The 18,807-nt window shown below is 40.6% G+C and overlaps 1 protein-coding gene across 1 annotated transcript in view; it reads left to right on the top strand.

Annotated features, from left to right (window-relative positions):
• KAT6A (lysine acetyltransferase 6A) overlaps positions 1 to 18,807 on the top strand; it is a 66,335-nt gene that overhangs the window by 36,176 nt on the left and 11,352 nt on the right. Inside the window, exons 8-15 of the mRNA XM_074982022.1 lie at positions 3,206 to 3,324; positions 9,123 to 9,238; positions 10,644 to 10,785; positions 11,232 to 11,393; positions 12,379 to 12,472; positions 13,927 to 14,158; positions 16,044 to 16,236; positions 17,296 to 17,985. Coding sequence (XP_074838123.1) covers positions 3,206 to 3,324; positions 9,123 to 9,238; positions 10,644 to 10,785; positions 11,232 to 11,393; positions 12,379 to 12,472; positions 13,927 to 14,158; positions 16,044 to 16,236; positions 17,296 to 17,985 — 1,748 coding nt within the window. The remainder of the gene's footprint in view (positions 1 to 3,205; positions 3,325 to 9,122; positions 9,239 to 10,643; positions 10,786 to 11,231; positions 11,394 to 12,378; positions 12,473 to 13,926; positions 14,159 to 16,043; positions 16,237 to 17,295; positions 17,986 to 18,807) is intronic.

The following is an 18,807-nucleotide window of genomic DNA, read 5'->3' as shown; positions in this document are numbered from 1 at the left end:
AGACAAGGTTCTGAGCTTGCACAGAGCTTGGGAAATGTGCTCCATGTCACAGCTCAACACAAGGCAGAATAGATTGTATTAACTATTATATTTAAGTTTCTTCAAGGGACTGTTCAAGGTGAAGAGGCCAGTTGACATCTATCTAGTCACAGGAGGAGATGGAGGGAGGAAACTGAGAGGTGGTTAGTGGGTTGTAGATTGTTCTAATAAACCGTAAATTCAGTATCTCTATTCAGTCTGTGATTTTTATTATCTAATAAAGTTATGAATTTAAGCTCCCAGGCTTGTCTTTTGAAGGTGTTATGCTGGTGCCCCAAGTTTTATTTGTATTTGCTTTTTCTTTTCCTTTCCCTCTTACTGGAGAGGTGTTAATAAGCCACTTGATGTTCAGTGGCCCTTTGACATGTGTGCTTACTACTGGAGATCTCCATCTATGTCCATAGCTGCAAAAATGAGCCATAGATAGCTGCATTGACAGCCATTGATGCAGATACCCTGCAAATATAAAGCAGATATCTGTACATTCACGGGGCACTACTTATGCTAAATAATATGTTACACCTTGTATTTAGCTATGACACTGAGCACCTTTCCCAAAAAGAAGAGCTGCGTAAGCTTGAAAGCTTGTTTTTCTCACCAACAGAGATTGGTCCAATAAAAGATGTTGTTCACCCCACTGTGTGTGTCTAATATCCTGGGGCCAACATGGCTACAACAACAATGCATAGATGCCATGATAGAGTAGCAAACTGGAGAATGGAAGTGAGCTGGAGACCTTAGGTTCTGAAACAAAGAAGGACTTCAGGAATGCAGATAGATCATAGGCACTGGCTTCCTTGGGGCATGAGGGGGGTTTCCCACACCCCATCTCAAGCCCCACCCTGCCTCTTCCCTCCTGTCCTCTGAGCTTACCTTGTCTCTCTCCTTGCCATCCTTCTGAGAACTTCCACACATTGGGAGACATCTGATTGTAGCAAGCAGATCATCAGGGCTGCTGGTGGGTGAGAGGCACTGCAGAGCAAAGGGTTGGCTGTTGGTGGGTGCTAAGCATCCGCTAATTTTCCCAGCCTGAGCACCCGTGGAGTTGGTGCTTATGAGACAGATACAGTTCCAGCCCAAAATGAGGGTGGGAGGGAGTTAAGGTTGTCCTGAGAAACCTGCAAAGTCATGTCAAGTGCTATTTGGGAAGAGTGCATGACTTGGAGTCAGATACTAACTTCACAGCAGTTCTCTTATAAAGAGGGAGGTGGAAGTATGAAACAGGGAGCTGCAAAAACCAAGCGTGTCAATAGATAGAACTCTTGTGAGTTTTTGTGTGGCATAAGCCATATGTAGAAGCTCTGCTCTGCACTGTTCTGGAATGTGAGACGTCCTGCTTTGAGCAGTCCTGGACACATTGCTGCAGGCCACTAGATGGCACTCTGGAGGATACTCTGGCACTCTGTCTCCAAATTTCTATCCCTTCTTTCAGCTAACAAATGATACCTGGCTTGCAAATCAAGTGACAGTTTTTATGCTATTTTCAGTCTTGTGTACTTTACTTCTTTATATGTGAAGTAATATCCCCTTTTGCAAAGCACCCACAACCTGTAAGATCAGTAATGGGTGGTGTGAGCAGCCCTCCTTCATCTCAGTGGGCCACAAAATTGTCATAGCCGAAACAGTCTCCCAGGATAGGAGTTTTGCTAACTGCACTTGCATACCTAGAATTTTTGGGGAGAGGAGAGTCATTGAATCAGAGCAGCTCTTGGACTGGATGCACAGGAAGTGTTGTGTGTAATCAGCGTGCATCTCACTTTACTGCTCTTGCTTTAGGTGTGTCTCACTTTAGTAATACTGATAGGGGAAAAAAATTACACAGACAGAAAGAAACCAGTGGAATCTGGCAACCCTGCACATGGGCAGCAGAAAACAAAATGACTCTCAGGCTGCACATAGAATCCTCATGGGCTTCGTGTCCCATAGCCCACATATTGCCTACCACTGAATGAGATGATTAATCACTTAGTAACTGATTATTTTAACTGTCCATATACAAGCAGTGGATGTTTTTCAGCAAATGCCATGCAGGAAGTGTCTTTTCAGAAATAGTTACTAATATGGATACAATTTTCTCTTGGTAAAATTAAGCAAAATTAATGGCACAAAAGACAAAACCTGGGTGTGATCCTGGCAGGACTGAAGGTGAAGTTGGACCCCCACCATGCACAGGGCAGGCAGTCAGAGCCAAGGAAGTCACAAAGACCTGTTAAAGTCATGTGATCCCTGACCTCTGTGATCAGATTGTACCCTTACTTATAAACATTCGGCTGGTTGACTTTGGTGGGTATCTGATGGTTGTGGAATGGGAGGAAGTGCTGTAATCTCCATCAATATGCAATAATCCCCAGAAAGCAGGCTGTTAAATATCTGATGCGGCTGTAGAGAAGGTTGCTTGAATATTCAACTGAGAACTCAAGTGCCTTCTCTGGTGATGTTAAAAATGTGGGAAAAGGTGCTTCCTGCAAAATGCGGGACTTATTCCTTTCCCTCAGATTTTTCATGTAGTGGGGTATTGTTCCTGATATTTGAGAGCTGTATATCAGTCTGTTTTGTGAGGGGTAGAGAGAGAGACTGTTTGTTTGGCTAGCTGAATCCCTGCTTACCAGAAGTAGAGCAGTAAGCCATATGTAATTTCCTTTATTTCTAAATTCTTATTTGTACATGTCATTGGAATAACACACAAGCTTAAGAGACCGGCTATTTAACTGGGTCCTGTATGTTTGCGTTCTCTCTTTCAGGCCAGTGATCCAGAACTGTCTATTCCTATTCCTGTATGGTCTCAAATCCATCAGAAACCTGGCAAAGTGACTAAGGTTGTGTCTATACCAGAAACCTTACAGTGGCGCAGCTGTACTACTGCAGCTGTACCACTGGAAGGTCTCCCATTTAGTCACTCTAGGCTGACCAAAAAGAGCTCACAGGTTGGCATAATTAAACTGCCCATAACAAAGCAGCAGTAGCTATATGAGCAGGAGAGCATCTGCCAACATGAAGCTGTCCATGACTCTCAGTGTAACTTATGTCCGTCAGCAGTGTCTTTTCTCACACTTTTGAGCTGCATCAATTTTACCCACAAAAATGCTAGTGCAGACAAATGCACTGGAGTAAGAACTCACTTACAGCTTTGCTAATGATCAGTGAGAAGTTTCTCTCTTCTTCACAGACAATCAGAGTGGCTGGGATGGAAAACAAGACAATGAGGAGAGGCTTTTTGGGAGCCAGGATGTCATGACTGAAAAAGATATGGAGTTGTTCCGAGATATTCAGGAGCAAGCACTGCAGGTAAAGTCACATGATTAGAGTTGGAGAAATCTTAAGCCTGTGCTATAAATAAAAAGAGAACAAGCATTCCTACAGCGAGCCATACTGTCAGAGCAGCTATACCCTTATGCCCCTGGCTGAGAGAATGTATATGAATGGGTAGTTGATTCAAGTAGCCTGAAAGCCATGGCTGATTAGCTTCACAAACTGCAAAAATGTCATGAGAAGAGGAGGTGGTTGTTCTAAAATAATACCTATTATACTTTTGCTTATCATGCACCTTTGACCATCATGCATACTCTCGGTCCACTCACTAATGCACACCCTCCAAAAAGTATTCTAGCATTCTAAGATTCGACATTAAAGGAAAAGAAAAAAGCAACTGCGAGATAAATGTTCCCCAGTTATCCTCCCGTCTACTCAAACACCCTTCAAAGCAAGCAAAACGCCCACCAAAAACCAAAACACCTATGCTTATAGTGCAGTGTGGTAGGGATTCAGCTATAGTTCAATGACCGCAAAATATGTGATATTTCAGATTTTTGCAGTGCAATAATCAGTAATATTTTAGTTCTGAAAAGGAGAGAGCATCACAGCTTCTACCTGTGGAGAGCCTTGAAGGCTGTTGCATTAGAAGAGTCGGAGGAGAGCATGACTGGCTGAAGGGGAGCTGTTGTATATTTGGGAAGCCTAAATACTAGCAAGTAGGAGCCTAACTGGTAGCAAGGGGATTGTCTGGAGCCTCAGGCCTATTTAGAATAGTATTCTCTATGTAATTCCTCTGTTAGTGTCCCAGGGTGGTGATATAATCATAGAACTGTAGGGCTGAAAGGCTCTTTGAGAAGTTGTCAGGTCCCAGCCCTTCACACTGAGGCAGGGCCAAGTATGCCTCGACCGTATCTGACAGGTGTTTGGAGAGTTTTTAAGAACAGGCTGGAAAATGAAGGGGATTCAACAAGCTTTTTGGAAACTTATTCCAGAGCTTAACTACCCTTATAATTAAAGTATTGTCTAGTAGCTACCCTAATTACTGTTATTACAAATTCAGCCCATGAGTTCCGTCCCTACGTTCAGTGGATAGGGAGAACAATGCTCCAAAGCATATCCAAAGACTGTCATCAGGTCCACCTCTGTCGTCATCTTTCAAGAAGAAATATGCCTCATTTTTTTTAACCTTTACTCAGAGGTCAGGCTTTCTAAGCCTTTTATAGTTTTATTGCTCTCTTCTGGACTCTTTACAGTTAGTCCACATCTTTCCTAAAGCTTGATGTCTTGTATTAGACCCTGTACTCCAACTGAGGCCTCACCAGTGCTGAGTAGAACAGGAAAGTTATCTCCTTTGGCTTATGTTTAGTCCTCTTAATGCTCCCCAAAATATTTGCCTTTTTCACAACTGCATCACATTGTTGATTCATATTCACTGTAACCCACCCCATCCTTTTCAGTTGTACTGCCAGTTATCCACATGCACAGCCACAAAATGGGGATTTTTTTCCTTCCTAAGTGAAGTACTTTGAACTTGTTCGTATTGAATTTCACCCTGTTGGTTACAGGCGGTTTCTCCAAATTATCAAAGTTATTTTGAATTCTGATTCTGTCTTTTATAGTTCTTGCGACCCCTCCCATTATACCTAAAAATTTTGTAAGCATATCATTCCATTACCCCAGTAATTAATAAATATATTGGCTAATACTGAATTCAGGACTACCCTTGTAGTGGGATTCTGCTAAATATGGCCTACCAGTTTGACAATGGTATCTACTCTTGCAGGACAGACTTTCAACCAGTTGTGCACCCACCTTATAGTAATTTCATTTAGACTGCATTTTCCCTGGTTTGCTTAGGAAAATGTCATGTGGCATAGTGTCAAAAACCTTACTAAAATCAAGATGTATCGTATCTACTGCTTTCCTCCAATTCAGTGGGCCAGTAATCCTGTCAAAGAAGGAACTTAGATTGATTTAGCATGAATTGCTTTAACCCTGTTATTCTATTGGTGCTTACAAATTGATTGTTTAATAATTTGTTCCAGTATCTTTCCATTTATTAAAGTTATGCTGCCTGTCATAAAATTCCCTGGGTCCTCTTTATTTCCCTCTTAAAAGACACATACTGTGTTTGCTCTTCTGCAGTCCTCTGGGTGTTCCTCCTTCCATGGATGCTTGAGCTGTTGTAAGGTTGCTTCAGCTAGTTCCTTGCATATCCTATGATGAATTTCATTGGGCCCTACCAACGTGAATACATGTAGCTTGTCTAAATATTCTTTAACCTGTTTTTTTCCCTGATTCACTTTTGTTCCTTCCCCTTTGCTGTGGACTGTGTTAAATATGTGGTCATCTTTAACTTTTTTAGACTGAAGCAAAATAGTCAGGAAACATGTCAGCCTTCCTAATGTCACATGCAATTAGTTCTCGTTCTCTGATAAGCAGAAGATCTGTACTTTTTCTCTTGCTCCTATTGTATTTAAAGAACCTCTTCATAATGGCTTTTATCTTTTCTGTTAGATATAGCTCATGTTGTACCTGAACCTTTCTGATTTTGTCCCTACATGCTTTGGTATTCTTTTGTGCTTCTCTTTAGCAGTTAATCCATGTTTCCACTTTTGTAGGCTTTTTTTTTTTTTTTTTTTAAATTTTCAGGTAATTTAAAAAAGAGCTCTCAATGGGGTCATATTGGTTTCTTCCTGTTTTTCCTTTGCATGGAGGTAGTTTGTACTTGTGCCTTCAATATTGTCTCCTTGACAGACTGCCAGCCCTCCAAACTTAGTTTTCCGAAAGAAAAAATCGCCATCTGCTTTCGACTTTTACCTTATTCTGTCCATATATAGTTTTCAGAGTCTTGAATTAACTGTTCCTTCTAACACTACAAGTGTCACTGGAGAGACCCAGATTGTCTGGTGCTTTGCTCTTTCCTTAAGTATAATTATCCCTATGCAGTTTATTCCTGTTTGTCCAGATATTTGGGCTTCTGTTTTGTTTACCTTGTGTTGCGCCCTAGTAATTGGAATGAACCCAACCTAAATATAGTCACTACATACAAGGAACGTTAATGAATAATGAGTTGTGATAAGTCTACACTAAACCACAGCAGTGAGATAAACCAAACTAATATAAGAGGTATTAACCCTTCTGACCCCAGCACAAATACAACAATTTCATACAGGCTTGCTTATTTCTGACATTGTTACATATGTGATTTAAAAAAAACCCCCACACAATATTATGACATAGTAACTAGCTTTTCTAATCAGAGATTTTTTGTATAGAAAAGTAAATTAAATTAATTAATTAAACTTGATCTTCCAGGAGCATGGGCAGAAATTTAGTAAGTAAAGGTCCTTGTCAAACAATTGCTGTCCAGAAAAGGAAAAAGTTCGGGAGAAACAAACTTGGGATGTAATGTATTTGATATCGCAAATCATCTGGTGAAGGCTAATAAGTAATTTTAAAGTGAAATAGCTTGTGTTTGGTTTTGGCAGGGAGTGGGTTAAACAGCAGTTGAGATGCAGTTGATTCAGAGTGCCTGTGTAGAGCAGAGCTCATTGCTGCACCTAAGCAAACGGAAATGCACAAACGGAACGAAGTAGCGCAGGGAAGAGACAGTCTGTAAGCGTGTGAGAAGGAAGTAAAGTAGGGGCAGACCGCAGCAAGTGTGCGAGTTGTTCAGTACATCTCCTTTCTCCTGACCACTGCAATGTGCAAGCAGCTGTACTGGAGCTGGGTCTCCACATTTACGCTGCACATTCATTTGGAGGAGAAGTTATCCGCTGATGCAAGGGCTCAGACGCAGGAGACATTGCCACAGGTGCATATTACTCTTTGTTTTTCCTTGAAACATACCTGGCGATGCCTGGGATGATTGTGTTGGTGAGTGACTGCTAACTGTGCATTGTTGCTCAGGAGCAGTGAAGTAAGAGTATGCAGTGTGTATTTGACTAGATGAGAATAGAAATTCCTTTCAGAATAGAGTGTAGGACAGGCTTCAGAATGGATTTGCATAGCTATAAAAAGCATCCTCCTCCTTTCTTCGTAAATAGTTTTTTGTCAATTGAAGAAATTCTCACATTGCATGTGTCTGATTTGGAAGTGTGTTTGGTGATTGCATTCTCATTTTGCCTTGGGATCTAAATATTACTAGTGTTGACTTCTGTCACCAAAGTTTGTTTTAGTCCAGCTAGCCTAGGGATTTTTTGGCCTTCAGAAAAACCTTTTTACTGTTCAGAGGAAGGTAAACGCCTTCATTTAGCGCCCTTCCCATCAGGGAACCTGAGACAACCCCCAGGCCTTTTCCTGAAAAGGAAGGGCCTACAGGATAAAGGTAGTGGAACTTTTGCTCATATACAGATACCAAACTATAATTTTTTTAATTATTTTGGTCAGCCTTTGAAAAAACATAGCCATGGTGAGAATGGAAGGAAGTGCGGACAGAGCACCTCCATCACAGATCAATCCATTTGGTGCTTTTGGATAAAGCGTTAGGATATAAGGCAGTTTTTGTTCCAAACGTGTATGCCTAGGGTATCTGAATGAATCTGAGCTTTTGACCTTCTGCATTAGTCCCACTTAACAGAGTTATATACTAAATGGAAGAAATCTGGATTTGGCGTGGTAGCATTTTATGTCATAACTCAGTGGCCAACGATGTTTTTAGCTATTTCATTTTACTGGAATTCATTTATTTATAGGCATTTCACTGACATGCCTCACATTAATATCTGGCAACCTACTGGTAATAGCAAAACAAAAAAGCAGTCAAGTAACACTTTAAAGACTAACAAAATAATCGTAATTATTATTATTTTGTTAGTCTTTAAAGTGCTACTTGACTGCTTTTTTGTTTTGATAGTATACAGACTTAACACGGCTCCTTCTCTGTTACTGATAATAGCTGTGCAGTCTGGGCTAAGTCATGTGCCAATGCAAAGCCACTGAAAACTTTTGGATTTTAACTGCATGAGTCTCACAGCTTTTTGGGGTAAGGTGGTCCTGGACTGACAGGTGTGCAGTTCCCAAATTCCAAGGCTTATAATCAGGAGATTTTTTGCCAGCCAACTCAGTCAAGGATCTGTCAAGAGGCGCTTGGGTAACTTCTTTCTTGAGGAAGACAAGGACAAAATATTAGAATTGGGTACAGATTAGGGAACGTGCCCAAAGCTGCATGGAAAGTTCATCAGAGGAACTGGAGATCTTTTCGGAGTCAAACTAAGAGAATGCCACTATTTCCTGGTGTTGATGTTTTTGTGTTGCCTTTAAATGTCAAGAGTACTCTCCAGAAAGCACTGAGAGAAGAGCTGTTTATGTCCTGACGTAATCCTATGCAAAACACCAGTGTGTGGATGGGATTTACATAGAAGCTCTGTGTTTACTTTTGATGTGAGTTTTGCACATGTATTATGGGATGTGTATGAAAATGTTGCATTCAGATAATCTAGGTCACTGGAAAGGCGCTTTTTTAGGAAATTGGGACCCATTTTTCTAACTTGTTTCTCATGAGACTAGTAATTTTGTTTTAAAACTCCCCCGATTGTTTTATGATCCCATCCCAAACCAGTGACCACACCCTGAATAGAGATTTGTGTGCCACTCTTGTATCTCGCAGCAATGCATGTGGTATGTGTGGGTATACATTGTTACTGGATAGATGTGCGCTTTATATCCAAACACTAGCTGCTATTATCTATTTCTCTGCTTATATATAGTGTTAAAGGGTACACAGAAGTACCAATGGATATAAACATGTTTATTTCAACCTGTATTCTTGAAACTGGTCTTTGAATTGCTAATTTACGAAAAAAAAAAATTTTTTTTTTCTTTAACAGAAAGTCGGAGTGACCGGGCCCCCTGATCCACAAGTCCGCTGCCCTTCGGTAATTGAGTTTGGGAAGTATGAAATCCACACCTGGTACTCCTCCCCATACCCACAGGAATACTCCAGGTATGCTGCACAATCTTTTCACCTTCATTGGTGTTTACAATTTGTGTGATAGTTACATTGGCAGGTGCAGCAATCCCAGGAAGGTGAATGTGAACTTTGCATTTCAGTGTATGTGGTTTATGGTAAATAATGAAAAGAGTGTCTTGTGGGGGTCAGTTTCGTCATAATCAAAAATGTGATACATTCTCTCACATATATTGCAAGTATTAGAAATGCTTTTCAAAGGTGTCATAAGATGGATTTCCAGAGAGACGAGATGCTGTACCCCCAAGGGAGAGAGCACGCCCAAGCTAAGTTCTCTGGCAAAACATTGTTATTAAATGTGTAGGTGACTGGAGAAGGTCTCCTCAGTTCTTTAGTTTTAGCATATGTTATCAAATAAACTGTTAAAGCTTGTGCTGAGGTTAACTTGGAAATAATCTGATTTAGAGCTGTGAAATGGCAGTGTGTGTTCTTGAAGGAGCTAGAAAAAAAATAACAGAAAAGTTACGAAGAATCATATTGCTTAAAATTACACCATATGAGCTCTATCTAAATTATTTTCTGTCTAGATATTTATAGTTGTCACCAGCATATTGCCTCATATTTACTAAACACAAATATGATAAATTTCTGTTTCCTAACCTAACAGACTGCCAAATAGGAAGAATAAATTAATTTGGCTGCTTTTCTATTGTTTTCTATTTGGTGAGAACTTTGCAAACTGTCAAAACCGCAAGCAATCCAATATTCAGAAATAAGTCAGTTCAGAATGGGCGTAAGCTTTAAATAGGGCCGAAGAGAACAAAAACTGAAACTGCAAAACACCCTCTCTCAACCAGTTGTGGGGCAAGGGGATCACTATTAAAACAATTCTTATTCTGACAAATGCTGTGGGATTAGTTAAAATAACTGTAATTAATACTATAGCTAGAGAGAGTAATTGGCGTCCAATCAATAATACCAGGCTCCTCACTGCCCCCGTCACACTGAATGAATTGAACAGAGAAAAGCTTCATAGAAATTAGAGAGTGTTGTTTTCTTTGAGCCCCCACCATCCTGCCCAAACACAACTCTACTTTGCAGTATTTCTCCAGAGTTGTAATTGACATATGCAATGGGATCTTCATCGCTTCCATTGAACTACCATTTCGTGCGTAAGCAAAGCTGAATATGTGGAATACTGAATGTATGTAACGTCCAGATCCATAATAGAATAAGGACATAGGGTGGCTAGAGGTGTGTTTTATGTTTTTGGCTGAAATAGATGTTTGGTTCAGTTGTTTGATTAGCAGGACAGCTTCTACCATTTTATTTTCCCTCATGTTCGATATTAGCTTTAGGAAGATAATACTTTTGTTACAGTTAACAAGTAAAAGCATACAGTGTATTTGTAGATTTTAATTTTCTTTACCTTTACAAACAGGCTACCTAAATTGTACCTGTGTGAATTCTGTCTAAAGTATATGAAAAGTAGAACTATCCTCCAGCAGCACATGAAGAAATGTGGCTGGTTTCATCCTCCGGCCAATGAGATTTACAGGAAGAACAATATTTCAGTCTTTGAGGTAAGTTAGGAAAATAATTGCTGCTTTCCTGTGGTATTTAAATTGTAACACTGATGCCTTTTACAGCATTCATATAGACTAGATTATAGGTGATTATTATACCTTTAAAAATCCTGCCCTTGTTTGTCTTTAATTCATTCAGCTCTGTAAAGAATGAGGAAGTGAATAAAAGCTCTGAATGTCATAGTGCTGAGTTCATAGTAGACCATTAAGCTCAAAATATGTGAAAAGCTGTAAATGGGGTTTAATTGCTCCTTCAAGCTTGTATAGAGAGATCAGTGCCCCCAAAGTGTATCTTCTCACTTTGTGAACCATTGCTGCCACTATGCATTATCTGGCTGTCCTTTGTTCAAAATTTGAGGGTTAGAATGCATTGAGATCACCATACAACAACCTGATTCTGTTGGCTATGTGTAATGACTTCATCTGTTCTCTTTTTCTGTAAGGTGGATGGCAATGTCAGTACCATTTATTGCCAGAACCTATGTTTGCTGGCAAAACTCTTCCTGGACCATAAGACACTCTATTATGATGTGGAGCCATTTCTTTTCTATGTACTGACACAGAATGATGTCAAAGGCTGCCACCTTGTAGGTTATTTCTCAAAAGTAAGTATTTTAGCATGGAGTAATCTTGGATTCACACTTGAAGTTGAACCTGTTCTGTGTCAATTTGAGATCTAGAGTTGTCCAAGGGTCTATCATTAGTTGTGGAGGTCCAAGGCTTAGAATGTGTATGAATAATTCAGGGACTTGTAGCTACTAATAAAGTCAAATTTCCTCTTCATGTCGTTGAACAGAACATATCCTCAAAGGAACTAATATAGCACTTATGAGCTCAAAGGGAGAAGTTTTTAAATGACTTCTTATTCCCTTGATGGCGATAGGTAGAGTTGCCTGTGAAGTAAACATTGTTACCCACACAAAGCTATCAGAACTCTTTCTCTGAAGAGAAAATATTTTCTTGGTCTGCAATTTGAACCTCATTTCAAACCTTTTCTTTTGTATGCTGGGAATATGGGGACACTGTTGATGCTGAATGTGCCTTCGTATTCCCCGCGTAGAAACCACGCAAGGAAGCCAAACATAAGATTTCAGATAGCTTCATTTTCAAGTTTGTTTGTCCCAGCTGTAGTTATTTTGCTTGCTTCTAAACCAGCACACCATGGACTGGATTTTGATTTCAGTTACACTGGCGTGAATCTAGGGTTGTGCTAGATTTGTACCAGTGTTTCCTAGACAGTAGAATATCTTTAGCCTTTCCCTTTTGGTGCTTTTGAGTGACTGGTGGGGGCTTAGATTCCTGCGCTGATTCATTTTTTGTTGTTTCTAAGTTGAAGAAGGCAGCAGATGTCACTGTCTCATTCTTCTGGGTTGGTGGTTTCAGTGGTAATGACAATGACTTGGTACTGTTCCATCTTCACTCATTGGGGAGTATGCTTTGCTGATGCGTATGGCTGTCCCCAAGGATCTGTTACTGGGGGTTTCATTCTTAGTCTTTAGTTGAGGATTAATTACTAGCTCACACACAGCAGCTTCTTTTGTATCTCACTAAACCACTGTGTTTCAAGTTTCTTTCTCTTGTCTCTCTCAGGAGAAGCACTGCCAACAGAAGTACAATGTTTCCTGTATAATGATTCTTCCCCAGTACCAGCGTAAGGGCTACGGCAGGTTCCTCATTGACTTCAGTAAGAATCACTTTCACATTGAGGGTTTTTTTTCACCTTTTCAGACTATTTTGGCCTTCTGTATTTTTAAATGGGGAATACATACAGGTTTCCTGGAACTTCCTTGGGAGAAATACTGTCTCCAGAATTAGCTCAGTTCTGAGGGCACAAAAACCATCTAGGCTTCTGGGCTCTGCTTTCTAAACTGGTGGAAAGCTAAATGCTGAAAATCAGTACATCTGATTCCCATGTTTATTACATAAGCGCCTCATGTCAAAAGCTACAGAGGTGCTCAGTGCAGTTTCTGGCAAAAGCTCACCCTACTTTAGGTGCCCTTTCTGAGAGAAAGTCAACCCTAAAACTACATTGTTTCTTGAAATTATCAGCATTTAAACTAGGTGGCCTTATAGTTTCTCAAGCAGGTGCTAAGAATAGTTATTTTCTCTTTTGAGTTAGAGTAATCAAAAAACTAGACACAGGTTCTGAGCACTCTGTCAGTTATATAAAATACAAACTCAGAAACAAATTTCTGTCCACTCCCCTTACTGACTTGCAGCTCTGAGTACAAACAATAACCCCCAAATACACTGGGCAGGTTCCTCAGACTCCACTGTCAACTTGTCTGGGCTGATCATCACAACGATCCTTATGTAAGTATGCCACTCTGGTTAAACTGAGGTAGCTGCCTGCATGGTCTACACCATCTATTACAGTTGTATAACCATACTGGCATAGGTCGGTCAATACATTTCCTTTGGTAGGCAAGTTCTAACTTTCTTTAAGGACCAAATGAAACACATGGGCCATACAAAATGCCCTGAAAGTCAACAAATCTGGGTTATTTCAGACCAGCTCGGGTTCTGGTAGGGAATGACTTGTCTGAGGAACAGGTTGCTGCTCATCTATGCTGAAGTCAGTTATGAAACATGCTTTTCCCCTTTAATGATTAAAAACAGTAGAGTAACAGTACATTGTTTTGTAATTATTGTATTAATGTAGTCTAATGTGAATTTGGAAAGGATATGTAACTTTAACTGCATGCTCAATTCCCAGAGAACAGTTCTAAGGCTCTTTCTTGAGCTGAAGAAGAGCCCACTATAAGCTCAAAAGTCTCTCTCTCAATAACAGAAGCTGGTCCAATAAAAGATAATGCTTCACCCATCTTGTCTCTCTAGGTACAAAATAGGCAATTGTGTCATCTAGTGGTAATAGCTCATTATCTGTAATCAAAACAGGATGTAACGTATGAATCTCTGAATCCAGTACAGAATGAGGATTAGAGATGGAAAAGATCTGCCTTACCATTCAATGTCTCCTGTGGGCATAGCATAGAGTCCTGGTTTTCAAATGATTTTCATCCCTTTCTGGAAGAATACCACTGTACAAGATTCTCTATAATGTTGACACTGGGATAGAATGTAATATTTGGTATATACTCATGCCAGTCTTTGTGAGAATTGTTTGCATTTCCTTAGGCTATCTGCTATCAAAGCGTGAGGGCCAAGCAGGGTCCCCAGAGAAGCCGTTATCTGATCTAGGCCGTCTCTCATACATGGCTTATTGGAAAAGTGTAATACTGGAGTGCCTTTATCATCAAAATGACAAGCAAATCAGCATCAAAAAGTTAAGCAAACTCACTGGAATCTGCCCTCAAGACATCACTTCCACTCTCCATCACCTGCGAATGCTTGACTTCCGCAAGGACCAGTGAGTATAGCAATCCCACTGCTTCACAGACAAGATACAGATACAGCTGTATAGAACTGGATGGAGGGATCATATTCATAGACTCAAATGGTGTAACATCTCCCCGCTGCTCCCCAGGGGACAGCTCTGCTGCTCAGACTGCACTAGCAGGAGAAGATCACACAGTACTATGTTGGTTGAGAAGGGCTAATATGTAATCTGAACATCAGAACCAAGTAAAGTGCTGTCCACTCTTACGCAATAGCAATGTGAGAGGATTTTTAGCCTTTCCTATTTATTGGGGGGTGGGGGGTGGCATAATATAATGTCATTCAAAATCATGTGAGCAAAGGTACTCTTCGACCTGTAACAAAGATCCTGTTTACATTATAAAACTGACCATGTCAGCTGCTCAGGTTATAACACAGTTGTGTCCCAACACAGCTAAAGCACAGTTTTGTAATTGGAGCTTCGCCATTTAATGGTGTCCTTGAGTAGCATTGAGTCTTCGATGTGCACCCTAAGTAATCAGCGTGTCTGTCTCTCACCCTTTCATTCCTTGTGTTTTCAACTGCCTTTCCCCCAATTTATATACATCAAATTCCACAGTGTTACTGTCCTTGCCTAGAAATATAAGAATGGACACACTGGGTCAGATCAATGGTCCATCTAGGCCAGTATCCTGTCTTCAGACAGTGGCCAATGTCAAGTGTATCAGAGGTAATGATTGAAAATGGGCAATTTTGAGTGCTCCATCCAGTCATTTAGTCCAGTAGCTGGGAGTCAGAGGCTTTGGGACATGTAGAGCATGCTTGACCATCATGCTAATACCCACTAATGCCCCATCTTCCATAAACTTATTTTTTTAACCCAGTTATAATCTTGGTCTTCACAGCATCCTGGCAACAAGTTCCACAGGTTGACTCTGAGTACTGTGATGTACATTCTTTTCTTTGATTTAAACCTGCTGATTATTAATTTCATGGGGTGACCCCTGGTGGTTAAATGAAAGGATAAGTAACCTTTCGTTACTTACTTTCTCCACACTGGTCATGACTTTGTAGACTTCTGACTTATCCTCTCCTAGTCATCTCTTTTCTAACATTAACAATCCAAGTCTTTTTAGTCTCTCCTCCTGTGGAAGCTGTTCCACACGCATAATCACTGTTGTCCTTCCCTTTACTTTTTTTCAAATATATATATAATATAAAAAAATATTTAGATGGGGCAACCAGAACTGCAGGAGTAGTATTCAAAGTTGGGCATGCCATGAATTTATATAGTAGCATTGTGATAGTTTGTGTCTTGTTATCTGTCCCTTGAGCAGTGGCAGGAAAAAGGTTTTCAGAGATCTATTCTCCATGACTTCAAGATCTCTTTCCTAAGTGGAAAAACCTAACTTTCCCTCATATTGTGTGTATAGTTGGGCTTAGGTTTTTCAGTGTGCATTCCTTGTACTTAATACCATTGAATTTCACCTGTCATTTTGCTGTCATTCCCTTTATAATTCTTAGTGGTCAACTTTGGAATTGTCCATTTTGAGTAGTTTTACATCATCTCTAAATTTTGCCACCTTATTATTTGCCCCAAAAATAAAATGAGGATGTAACATTCAACCTGAGGCCTTCTCTGTGACTTACAGTATTACTCTATCAGTGACAAGGATTGGGAAGATATTAGTGCAGCCTCCCTAAAGACTAAAGGAGCCCTTCCTCCGAGTCTTAGGCAATCTCAGACAATACAATGTTGTCCTGTCAGACTTCTCTCTTCTGTCTTTGCCTGTCATGATGGGCATTGAGAATATAAAGTACTTCTGTCATATCTTGCTCTGTGTCAGCTTCTCACATCTGCGTCTACAGCATGCATCACACTTACGGCAGACTGAAGGATTTTTCTCTGTCCCCAGATTTGTTATTGTTCGTCGGGAGAAACTTATCCAGGATCATATGGCAAAGCTCCAGGTGAACCTCCGGCCTGTAGATGTAGATCCAGAATGTCTGCGTTGGACACCTGTTATTGTTTCCAACACTGTTGTTTCTGAGGATGAAGAGGAAGAGACTGAAGGAGAAAATGAAGAGCTGCAGCAGAAGGAAAGAGAGGTTCGTATAAGAGTGAATGTGTTCTCTTTATATAGACCATGGCATGACATTGAATCCCACTCAGTCAGCAATTTTACTTCCCCAATGACTACACGTGTATTGTTGCCAGTAAAGAAGTTAGAATGGGAAGTTATGGTGTTTTATTTAATGGTAGAAAACATCAGAATTTTGGTTAGGTTTTGGTTTGTATTGAGATCAGAAACCAGAGAAGTGGAAGCCAAATGGGACATAGTCTGGAGGGAACTAGAGCCAGTCCTAGTGCAGAGTGGTTGAAAATTGCACAGGAGCTGCTGTCACTGAAGAACTGCTCATTTATTTTAACCTAAAGAAATGCTCAGGCCACACATTGTAAAAATGGAGCCAAGACTGTAATAAATTTAGAAATGATTTTTCCTTAAATAATAATTGGTTTTTCAAAAACGTTAGAGATCATAGACATTCAGAGTTATGTTTATACTTAAAAAACCAGAAGACGTTAATCAGTATGAAAATACACAGTGAAGAGCATCAGAAGTGTGTAACACTGCCCACCAAGAACGTTGTCATATCCTCAGTAACAGTACTAAGGAGTGACCTAAACAGATTGCCTTACGCTCATTGACAAACTGATTGCACACTGCTATAGTACTTAAACTATGAAATGAACGTGACTCTACATTGCTATAGAAAATTACTTCTTGTGTCTTTGACCATACATGATAGATGTAAAAAAGGCTTTTCATTCACTTTCATCCAAGGACAAATGGACTTTGGTGTAACATTATTATATTATCATTCCAGTGGGTATCAGTAAACTAATGGCCAGGGGTAACAGAAATATGCTGCCAGAAGACTTGTGGGAGAATATTTTCAAACTGGGATTTTGGAACCTTTAGCAGCCCTTCAGATCTATCTGTTTTCCATTTTGTAGTTCCCAGGAGTCACCCCTGATATCTTGCTCTGAGTCCTCCAGTTTCCTGAACTGTCCTTTATCTTGATCAAGAGCTTTGTTGGGGTGGGGTTCAAGATGCAAACATAATCAACACAGACTATGTGAAATATGTGTTTTATTTAATTCAGGTGGTAAAATCTGTATTGTGGGAGAAGAAGGAACAAGAGCCTTATTCTCCTACAGAGAGTGAAAAAAAGCCAGACGTAATTCCAGACCATTCTACACGGGCAAATAAACAAGTTCTTCCCCTGGATAGTCTTCCTGCAAACAGCCAGCCATCACGGAGAGGCCGATGGAGTCGAAAAAGCAAAAAGCTGCAGGAGCCCTTTAGCGACAAGGAACAGAAGTTGCTACTGGAGGAAAAGACAGCAGTCGCTAGTGGGCGTTGTAGTGAATGCGAGGAGAAGTCAGCAGCTTCCCGGGGTCGCTGCAGCGAATGTGAGGAGAAGTCAGCAGCCTCACGGGGCCGATGTGGTGAATGTGAGGAGAAATCTCCATCCGCACGGGGGCGCTATGGGGAAGACGAGGAGAAGTCTGCAGGCCCTCAGGTGCAGCATGGCAAAGGTGAAAAGTCATTAGCACCCAGGAGGCGATACAGTGAAGGCCTGGAAATGTGGAGGGGGCAGCTAAAGAACAGCCCGGAGCCCCTGAAATGCAGATTCACAGAGGAGTGTGAGAGATTACCCCGACGCTATAGTGATGGTGATAGGACTCTCCTGAGGTGCTTCAGCGAGAGTAGTGAAGAGGAAGAGGATGAGCCTGAGAGTCCTCGTTCTGACTCTCCACCTGTTCTCACTAAGCCAACGTTAAAAAGAAAGGTACATCGTCCTTGTGTTCCTTCATCTCTGTCTGCTTGCTGCCATATGTCTTCTCGCTTGAGGGGTTCCATCTACGGTCTGTTATTGAAGATACAGGTTGAACCTCTCTAAGCTGGCATCCTCAGGACCTCACCGATCCCAGATGAGAGAATTTGTCAGACTGTGGGAAGTCACTATTGTCTAGCAGTGTTACCAGCACTTCCTTTACGTAATTGTCTCTTAGAAGACATTTAGGGGTAGATTACAGCTAACTAACAGCTCAGAACACTGAGAGCCAGGACAGGTGGCTGCAAAAAAAAATACTTTCTGGGACTACAGGAAACTTGGCTGCACCCATGATAAGTGGTCATCCAGTTAACTAAAATCATGCCAGATTATGGATGTTGACAGATGAGAGAGTTTCAGATTAGAGTAGTTCAACATGTACTTTTTTTAAAGTGGTACAAGTTGCAATATAGCATCTGATCTGCCTTTTTTCCCCCCACAAAGAATCTGCAATTTTCTGTTGCATCAGGAAGTTAACTTTTCCGTTTCTTTAGAAAAAACAGAAAGCAGTCAAGTAGCACTTTGAAGACTAGCAAAATAGTTTATTAGGTGAGCTTTCGTGGGACAGACCCACTTCTTCAGACCATAGCCAGACCAGACCACACTCAATATATTTCCTTAGGTTTTTTTGCTCCCTTCTGTTAGAGAATACCTCTGTCATATCAAGTACAACCCAGTGAATGTGGAAGTATCATTGTTTTGTGAAGCTTCTTTTCCAATGCTTGTTGGTTAGTTAGCATTCTTAAAATAAATTTTAGTGTGGGGGCTTCACTGTGC

The sequence above is a fragment of the Carettochelys insculpta genome, chromosome 31, assembly GCF_033958435.1.
Source record: "Carettochelys insculpta isolate YL-2023 chromosome 31, ASM3395843v1, whole genome shotgun sequence".
Taxonomy (NCBI): domain Eukaryota; kingdom Metazoa; phylum Chordata; order Testudines; family Carettochelyidae; genus Carettochelys; species Carettochelys insculpta.
This window is presented reverse-complemented; position numbering and strand designations above follow the sequence as displayed.